The 9,866-nt window shown below is 43.0% G+C and overlaps 1 protein-coding gene across 1 annotated transcript in view; it reads left to right on the top strand.

The window, feature by feature from the left end:
• LOC113214926 (CUGBP Elav-like family member 1-B) overlaps window positions 1–9,866 on the top strand; it is a gene marked incomplete in the record, with an annotated part of 27,252 nt that overhangs the window by 5,252 nt on the left and 12,134 nt on the right. The window contains 12 exon segments of the mRNA XM_052275172.1: window positions 1,123–1,248; window positions 2,304–2,383; window positions 3,093–3,221; window positions 3,330–3,468; window positions 3,557–3,691; window positions 3,779–3,865; window positions 4,106–4,135; window positions 5,326–5,355; window positions 6,045–6,206; window positions 6,450–6,713; window positions 6,807–6,947; window positions 9,645–9,858. Coding sequence (XP_052131132.1) covers window positions 1,123–1,248; window positions 2,304–2,383; window positions 3,093–3,221; window positions 3,330–3,468; window positions 3,557–3,691; window positions 3,779–3,865; window positions 4,106–4,135; window positions 5,326–5,355; window positions 6,045–6,206; window positions 6,450–6,713; window positions 6,807–6,934 — 1,310 coding nt within the window.

The following is a 9,866-nucleotide window of genomic DNA, read 5'->3' as shown; positions in this document are numbered from 1 at the left end:
CCCCCAACGCGCCCCGCGCCCCTCGTCGTCGTGCAGAACTCCCTTGTGCGCTTCTAGTTCACGCACGGCTCTCAGTAAACTGTGTTAGCAGCGGCCACCGGCGCCATCCACCCCACACGCTGCGCTGCACCGTCCAACAAGGTGCCGTTTCTTTGCTCGGTGAGAAAATATACGAACCGTTTTGCCGTACCAGCTGCCAGAACATTTTCTAGCCCTGTGAGTAACATCCGGTAACATCTGAAGTGTTTGTCCGAGTGTAGGTTACGACTCTATCAGCCCCCCGGTACGCGTGTGCGCTTTACTTATTCACTTCCCTTCCCTTTTCCGATCTTCGACTCATTTCCGCTGATATGTATTTTTGTGCGTTGTCGCTGGGTGGGCTGGTGCGGTCGGGTCGGTATCGGGGCGGCGTGTGCGAGACCATGGTCACACACTCACACACTCTCTCACACACAAACACACTCACAGGGACTGCCTGCCATGTGCCATGGGCTGAGCCATGGGCCCGGCCTGGGACGTGAACCAGGCAGGAGGGGAAGCCTGGCAAGGGCGGGGAGCGAGGCCTGCCAAAGAGTCAAGGCCGCCGAAACATCCCTGAGCACCATCGAATCGGACACACGTCAAAACTCTCGCGTTTCCCTCCCCCGCCCTCCATAGACGATGAGATGGTTTCGCAGTCGAGCAGCACAGAAAGTGGGACCATGGTTTCTACACCGGTGCGCTAGCCGCAGGGTGCACGCCCTCTGTGGGTAGTCCGCTGTGGCTCCCCCCACCCCACCCCGGGGCGGCGCCCGGCGGCCAGCGGCCAGCGGCCCCGTGCGCTGCCAAGTCGGATGGGTTGCCTACCCTCCGGGCTGTACATTGGCCTCGGGGAGGGGAGGGACCCTCACGGGAGGGGTGGAGTGGAGTAGAGCAGCACGGAAGGAGTCGATCTGCGAAATAATTCAGCGTCCCCTGCGGCCCGGCTGCCTAGCGGCCGCCTCCAGCCCAGGAGGGAGGGTCCCTCCGTCCCTCCAGTGCTCCGGGGGCATTACCGTCACGCAAGATTGACAGACTGACTTGGCTGGATGGTTGGTTGATTGATTGATTGATTGATTTTTTTGAATTTTCTTTTTGTTTCAGAGAGGAAGTTGTTCGTGGGCATGCTGTCCAAGAAGTGCTCAGAAAACGATGTGAGAACACTGTTCGGACAGTTTGGCACCATCGAAGAGTGCACGGTGCTGAGGGACACCAACAACCAGAGCAAAGGTACGTCGTTGGGAACGTTGTCTAGTTGGTCTTCCCCGCCGCCTCCGTACAGTACTCGTGGCCGTAAAGTTATTGTAAAGAAACGCGTTTTACGGACGCGCCCTGCTCCGCGCCTTTGCCGCGGATTAGCGTGAACTGAGCCTCGCCGAGCGTCTGTTAGCACTACACTTCAAATTGACTCTACGGCCAAGGTAACCGTGGCCCGGGCAGCCTGGGGCGGGTAGGCGGGCGGGTGTGCAGGCGAGAGACTCGCCGCACAACCGACCTGCTTCTGCTGAGCTGCTGAGCTTTCGTTCACTTCTGTTCTCCCGCCCGCCGTGACACACGTTGTCTCGTCTCCCTAAGTGTAAAGTTGAGTTGGGCATAGCGCCGTGAATGAGAGGTAGAGGTGCACGATGTACTCGAAACTGACGATCTAAATGGGTAATTTTCCAAACCGAGTGGGGGATATGTGAACCGGCAAGATATTTGGCATTTTCAGTTTCCACCAGTTTGCTCTGTTCTTTCCGAAGTGTCTGGCGGCTAGGCCTAGACAAGGCTGGGCTGGATTGTGGTGTAACTAAACACTTCGGCTGGCCCGGCACAGCTCGGCTCGGCTCAGCGTGGCTCAGCGAAGCTTGTGTCAGCAGCGCTCGCTCAGTCGGGTCGGGCCCCGCTCGAATGGAGAGGTGGGAGGGAACGCGTCCGGAAAACGGCGCGATTTGCAAGACGCTAATGGGGGATGGGGAGTAGTGGCCCGTGAGCCCCGTAGGCCCCTTCTTTCGGACGCGGCCCACAAGTCGCACCCTGGAATGGGAAGGGAGGAGGAGAGGGGGGGAGGGGGGTAATCGGGTGACGAGGGGGACTTCCAAGTCGCGAGTCGGCGCGATGCAATGCGAGGCGGGCGAGTAGCGAACAGAGTCGCCGCCCAGCAGCAGTTAGTCCGCGCCGCGTCGTCTGCTAGAGGAGGCGAGGTTTTCTGTCCATTGTGTGTACTTATCCGTCCAGTGATTTGACTTTCTGTGGCCGTGGTCGCCTCCATCACCTCACTAACGCTGTGTGTCTTCGCTGTGCAGGCTGCGCTTTCGTCACCTACACGTCCAAGCAGTGCGCCGTCAACGCCATCAAGGCCATGCACCACTCGCAGACCATGGAGGTGAGTACGAGTCCGATGTCGCGCCCCGCGCCCTCTGCCCCTATCCGGGGCGTTTGGGACCTTTTGCGACGGAGAGCGGCGGGGTGGTGTGGGTGAGGTGGCGTGGCGGCTGGCGGCTGTGACCGCCCCGTCCCGCCCCGCCGCGCCCGTACCGTACCCCCGCCCGTGGTGGTGTTGGGAAAAGCCACGGAAAGCCATGCGCGCGCCACTTACCTTCCCCAAACACTGACTTTAAGTCAAGTGACGTAAACACCGGACCATCCGTCCGCCCCGCCCGACGTGCTCTCCGCTGTTGCCACGCCACGCCACGCCTCGGGTGGGTTGGGTTTTACACGTCAAAGGAAAAGGACACTCGAAAGGAAAGGACTTGCGAGGCCCATTCGCCAACGGTTGTCGCGTCAGGCATCGCACTGTTGTCCTGGGAGCAGGGGCTAGAGAGAACCGTGCTCCTATGCACCATCTGGGCGATCGTGGCGTTTAGGTGGGGCAAAATCGGCAAAAGCTGTAGTGTATAGGGGTGTGTGGGGTGAGTGTCTCATTGGACTTGAGGGCGTGTATGGTCGACGGAACTTGCCGTGAGTCTGGCGAGAGAACAGCACGGTAACTTGCTGTAACTCGCGTGGAGATACGGGCAACAGCACTGTTCTTTTGTCAGTACGGCTATATCCTGTTATTTTCCCTCGTTTGAAACTCGTGATGTGTGTTTCAGGGCTGTTCGTCGCCACTGGTCGTCAAGTTTGCAGACACACAAAAAGAAAAAGACCAGAAAAGATTGCAGCAGATGCAGGCCAACTTATACAATTTAGCAGGAGTTAACATGGGACCACAGTACTTAACGGTAAGTGGTGTTCATTGGCGTCTAATTATACAGTTCAACTCTCTAACAGTTTCCTCACTTACATGAACTTTTTTTTGGTGATACAAATGTGCTGTATTTGTGTTCTAGGGAGACTCCGTGCTGGCACCGTCATCCCTCCAGTTACTACAGCAACTTCAGTCAAGTGGCAGCCAAATGTCACCGATTTCATTAAACACTGCTTCATTGCAGCAGCAACTATTAATGCAGCAACAGCTCCAAACACCAGGTAAATTCTAAACCACTATTGGTCGAAAACTTTCTTTCTTTGAATATTTCATTTGTGGTATCTGATAAAATATGCTCATGTCATCTAGGTCTACATAGCTTAGCTGCACTCCAAAATTCTACTGGACTAGGTCTAACTGGGTCCTCCCCAACTGGAACAAGTGACATTAATCAAGCAAATCTTCAGGGTCTTGCAGCCTTAGCAAATTTATCCGTTAATCCAGGTAAATAAGAAAATTGGAAACTGTCTCTTTTGCAGGACTTGAAACTTTGATTATGTTGTCTATAACTCAGACTGATTTATTTTGCAGGTGTTAACCCAATGAGCATGCAGAACCTTGTTACGTTAGCAGCAATGACAAGTGGAAGCAATCCAAATCTTCAAGTTTCTCCTACTGGTGAGAATTGTTTTCTGTTGGGGCCTCTAAGCTGTAGACTAATATTACATCAACTTCCAATGAATACATTTTCTTAATACTCTTTATCTTAAATCTGTAGTAGTCACTCTCCATCAGATCAACTGAAATATTGCCCTCTTGCATAATAAAAAAAATATAATGTTCATGATAATCATAAAAAAACAATAAGTTAAATTAATTAACTCCAAGTTTGATTTTTGTTTTAAATTTGTTGCATAGGATCCAGTGCCTCTGGACTAAGTAGCCCAGGTTGGTTCTTGTTTCTTTCTTTCTGAATAGTTCTGCTTTGGAAAAGTATGAGCACTTACCAAACATCCCTTTGGTGGCAAGCTATACGTATCTTTGGTGACAATTGTCTCTGCATGTATTGGTAGAATTTCAGTAGGTATAATTTATGTGCAGTCCAAATTTTTCATAGTACATTATGTGGGTCATTAGATCCACATTCTCTCGCATGATATTTGTTACTCTCTTCCAGCAATGTTAAATTATCAATGTGGATGCTCTTATGAGTTTGAAAATTTTAGTAGTGAGTTTTTTAGACCTCTCTAAAGTTAACGTAATATAGTGAATGAGCACTTTTCCCATACCTTGCTTAAATATTTTATCTCTTTCCCTCCCGTGACTTCTCACATTTATTTCAGTTAAATAAATTTTGCATTTCAAATGGTGAGCTTATTCTCCTTTGGTTGAATTTTGAATTAATCAACTGAAAAGGAAACTGCTACTTGGACGCACTGGGTCCCAACTGTACACAGCATGCGACCTTTATTTGATCATTGTTGCACAGTTATGTTTTGTTTCATAAACTGTTTTGTACTAATTTTTTCTACTATTTACTGTGAGGAAGAGCTTTTTTTTGCATGCTGGCAGGAAAGCAGTTACTTACACTTTGCTGCAAGAGTTAAGGCAATTGTTACTTAACTTGTTTGTATCTTCCATTTTTGTGCTTTAACACACCTTCGTTGACTCTAATGCTGATCTAACCCGAGTCTATTCAAACAGTTTTAGATCTTAAGATTATATCAGTCTAAAGTATGTATTTTTACTGAGATTTTTACATTCTATCTATCACATATACTGTTGGATTTTAATCTTACCCATTCTTTCTCTTATTTAAAATATACTCCAACCTATGTGCATTCACTTTAATTCACAATCAGAGTCCAGTCCTATGCTGAGGTTTACAACATTAAATATACTGTATTTATATTTTGTGTTGCTTCAGGCTTTGATCAATTTTTTTTGTTTGATTAGTAGATCGTTATAACAACTTAAATTTAGTTCTGTCATTGTTTCTGTAATGGTTAGACTTGTGCTTCAAACTGTTCTACCATTTTACGCTTGTTTCATTCAAATTTCATTCATGGGTCTGTAGTTGACTCTTTCACACTGGGCTTGGTCTGTGTTCTTAAAGGGGCATGTTATTTCTGTTTCAGCTCTGTCCAGTCTCACAAACATGTCTGCAGGTGTGTGTACGTGTCTGTTTTTTTTTTTCTGTTCTTACCTAACACCTTCAATTCCATCATGCTCTTGTTTTAAAAACCTAAGACGTCTAAAGCAATTTGTGCAGGTTCAAGTAGCTCCTAAATTAAAATAAAATCCTCCCATTTCGAATATTAAACTTCTAAAAACAGTATACTATGGTCAATTTTGGAACCTTCTCTTCAGTTGTCAGAAGGCAAGAAGCCTAGGTTCTGTTTTCTGTCTTAGAAACCTTTGTGATCATTAATTTTATTGTCATCATAATATTTTTAAGTTTGTCTCATCCTCTTTGGTGTAGTTATTGTCAGAATTTTCCACCATCCCATGTGTGAGGGTCACTGGGCTCGCATTTATGATATTTTGCACTTTTACATATTCTCAGTAATATCCTAAACTGTATCTTATGCATGGAATTACGCTAAAAAATTTATGTGCATAGCTTATTTAAAATTTGTAGCTGTTCTCCAGCATGTAACCTTTTTTTTCTGGTGTACATATGTTTCTCTCTTCTAACACTTCACTTTGCAAATTTCTCAACTTAATAAGTAACGATTTAATTTATTTCTAGTTGTAAATTTCTTACAAATCATGATTTTATCTTCACTCTCCAAATTGTGCAGTGTGATCATTTCTATGAACTACAAAATGTTAAATGTGCTATTGTTGGTTTCAGGGTCTCTTACTGGCACATCAGGGGGCAGCTCCATGAGTCCAGTAACTAGTTTGGGGCTTGCTGGATCGCCACTCAGTTCTATGGCATCGTTGAATAGTCTAAATGCAATGTCTAATGGGTCAGGACTTGATTCACTCACTTCAGCTTATCAACAATATGCAGGTTCGTATCAAAAGTAGTTAGCAAGGGATAGGAAAATGTTTAGATCGCTTTTCAAAGTTTTGTTATGGTTTCAGACATTTTAGTCCTCTCTAGAATTGTCTGCTTATAATTCTTGCATTTTTTTAAATATTTCTTTTTAGTATTCATTTATTCTAGTCATAAAACCAACGCATTACTTTATATTTTTCTTTTTCAAGTTTTGCTTGATTGTTTTATTTTATTTTGCATACTTCCTATCAACAGATATGCTGGTTCCTACGAGTGGCTTCTCTCAGTTTGGTGCTAGTAGTTTGGGATCTGGCACTGGATCTGCAGGCCCAGGAAGTGTAGCAGGTCTTTCTTCTGCAGGCAAACAAATGATGGGACCAGAAGGAGCCAACCTGTTTATTTATCATCTACCAAATGAATTCACAGATGCCGATTTAGTTTCGGCTTTCCTACCGTTCGGCAATGTGATTTCTGCTAAGGTCTACATTGATTTGGATACCCACAAGTCAAAATGTTTTGGTAAGGTCAATTTTTTATACCAAGGGTGCTTACTGTTATTTGTCTATAGCAAGAGTATTAATTTAACTGTTTTAATTTGTCTTTTATTTTTAGGATTTGTGTCTTATGACAATCCTATGAGTGCTCAAGCAGCAATATCAAATATGCATGGATTCCAGATTGGTGCCAAAAGGCTGAAAGTTCAGCATAAACGCAAGAAAGATAGCAACAAACCCTACTAGGATCCTCCCACAGGTACTAAGAAATTCTACCTTAATAATTTGCCTGATGGCTGCAAGTTTATTAGTTTTGCATCTCCAAGTACTGTATGTCTAGAAGCTTACAGTACTACTTTTGATATTTTGACAGTGTGGATGGAGGATTATAGGCATTGACTTGAAGTTATGCATTGCATTTATGCATTCTTTTTTGACTGCAAGAGCATTTTTTCTTAGCCTTTGCACAGTACAACTTCGGATAGTCAAATAACAGACGTATCTTTAATGTGTCACTATTTATTATTGTAATCTTTTAATGTTGAAAGTGGGAAATAAGCGCAAAAGGAATTGTTGAACTGGTCTAGTCTTCGTTCATCTTTTGCTGTTCGATAAATTTTTTAACTAGTTGTGCCATTGGATGAAAAAAAAATATTTTATATGGACAATAATACGTTATTGTGACATTTTTTCTTGATCTGTGATATTATGTGTTCAAGGTCAACTTGATATAGATCCCATGAACCTGTGATATTTCCAAAATGCAATCTTCGTTTTGTTGATGCATTGCTCATCTAGTCATCTTTTTAATTTCTATATTCCATTCAAAGTTACTGGCCATGGAATATAATTCAGATTTAGAAGTAGGTACTGTATTACCTAGTTCTGAAAACAAATCTTATTCAACAAACTTTTGTTGTCTAGCCTAGGGGTTGATTTAAGCTCTAAGGTAGTGTGGCTAATGTATTTTTCAACTGCGTGTAAAATTTTTGGATTCTATTTAATATACTTCATGCTACTCTCTTATTATAATCAAACATCAGCTATAAATACATTTACAATCAGTATCTAGAAATTCTTAGAAATATTGTTTTTAGCAGTTACATCTATAAATCTTTTTGCCACGCTTTTTTCATGTGGGAGGGGGAGTAGGGCTTCAGTCATCATTAACACAATTCCCAGTGTAAGAAAATACTGCTCCTTCAGTTATATGTTGCGTTCTTCTTCCCAATAACCGGTTAATATTGTTTCCTCACTATCTTAAATGTTCATTGTATGCTGTGTGGTATTGCATGCTTTGCACTTGTCAAATTGTGCAAGTTTTACCAAAATCCTTAAATTTTGGAGTGAAACATGCCTGCAAATCCTTCAGTTATTCTTTCTCTTTTTAAAAGTCATTATTACACTTTTCTGGCCCCTGCATGTTTTTCTGTTCTGTTTTTTTAAATACTATGTAACAAACTCAAATTCTGTTTTAATCAAACAGAGATCTCATAAACTTCCTAACAGTTTTTATCTTATCTTTTCTCTAACTTCAGTCCTGTGGCAGAGGTCAGCCGGCCTTGTCTGTTCCAAGCAGCTAGCTACTGCATTTTTACAAGTTATATTAGCATTTTTAAAAGAAATCTTCTGTCTTCTATATTGCTTATTGTAATATGAAATCAGTCTTGCGTGAAGAATATGTTTCTTTGTTCACAATACCGGTACGTTGGAATTGAGCTCATACATTCACATGGGTCTTTAAATCTGGGCAGCTCAGAAGCTTTAGAATTGCAGGCATGTATAGTCAAGAACAATGTCTGTTGTTGAAAAGAAAGTATAGCTTCATGTCATACGTACTTTTCCTTTTGCAACCAGCACTGTTTTTTAGGAAGTACTCGTGCATCAATTTATGTAGTACATTTTGGAGTTGTTTACTGTGCTTTGGCTGACTTAAATGCTTCAGTCGCTGTTTCCATTTTTTAAGTGGCAGTTGAAGTAACTGGTCTTGCCCCTGCATGCTTTGCAGGCTTTGAAGTGCAAACAAGTTGAGGCTTTACTCTGGTGTGCAAGTATATCGTATGTCCCAGTTTGGTCGATGCAGATGCTTTTTTTTTTTGAAGTTTCTTATTTATGGAAGTTTTTCAATTGGTCTTGTGTCTTCAGCAATAATGCTAAAGCTTATTTTCTCTCACCTATTTCTTCAGAGCTTATTAAAAACAATATTAATTTCCAGTTTAAGCATTGACTTGCATCAGATTATATACATCAATTCCTGGAATCCTGCATCCATCTAGCTGTCACATTTTATTTTAAATTGATGCTCTATTCCTGGTATCTGTGTGTTTGTGTCTGTGTGTGTGTATGTGTGTGTGTATGTGTGTGCGTGTGTGTGTGAGAGAGAGTGAGGGAGAAATTGAGATATGGAAAGAGACCACGCATGAATAAGCAAGAGTGAAAGCTTCCAAAAGCCAGAAACAAATCCCTTTGAATTTTATGGTTCTGTTTTTGGTCATGCATGTTTTGGGTTTCATGTTTATCAGACGTTCATTTTATTTAATTGGTTTTGAATGGGGCATTTTTTAAAATTCCGTTAAAGGGTTAAATCATAAATTGCCGTAAGGGGAGAAAAAGATTTCAGTGTGCGTAGCCATAAATTATTAGGATGATTTGTTGTTTGTTTTTTTTTTTAGCTGATACAGTTGCATTTGTAGTGACTGAAGACGAGGGGATGAATGTGTGAGTGTGTGTGTATGCCTGCTGGTATGCCTGAGTTTCCTAAGGTGGTTAGAAAGAGTTTATCTTAAAATTTGTTTGTACGTTTGTATTTTGTACCTTTATGTGCCGATGAGGAGCCATTCACTCCAGGCTCATTTAACTGTTTATGGGTGTTTGTATTCATCCACAGTTTGTTTCCTCACGTTCTGTATTATATGTTTTAACACTGGTGGCATTGTGCGTGGGTTGTTTGTTATAGCTGCCGTGAGCTGTGGACCATCCCTTTCAAAATAACACAAGCGTTTCTTCGTTCGCTCACGCCTCTGTTCGCTCGCTAACCATGGTGTACGTACGTAAGTGTGCGTTTGCTTATTTGTTCAATCATGGTTTTTGAAACACAAGAAATAGGCAAAATAGCAGCAAAAGTGTGGACTTGATCTTCTACATGCTGTTTGGAACTGAAATTGTACATAAAAAAAAT

This window comes from Frankliniella occidentalis, unplaced genomic scaffold, assembly GCF_000697945.3.
Source record: "Frankliniella occidentalis isolate FOCC.00 unplaced genomic scaffold, Focc_3.1 Scaffold8, whole genome shotgun sequence".
NCBI lineage: Eukaryota > Metazoa > Arthropoda > Insecta > Thysanoptera > Thripidae > Frankliniella > Frankliniella occidentalis.
Note: the sequence above shows the minus strand (reverse complement) of the source record. Positions and strands in the feature narration are given on the sequence as shown.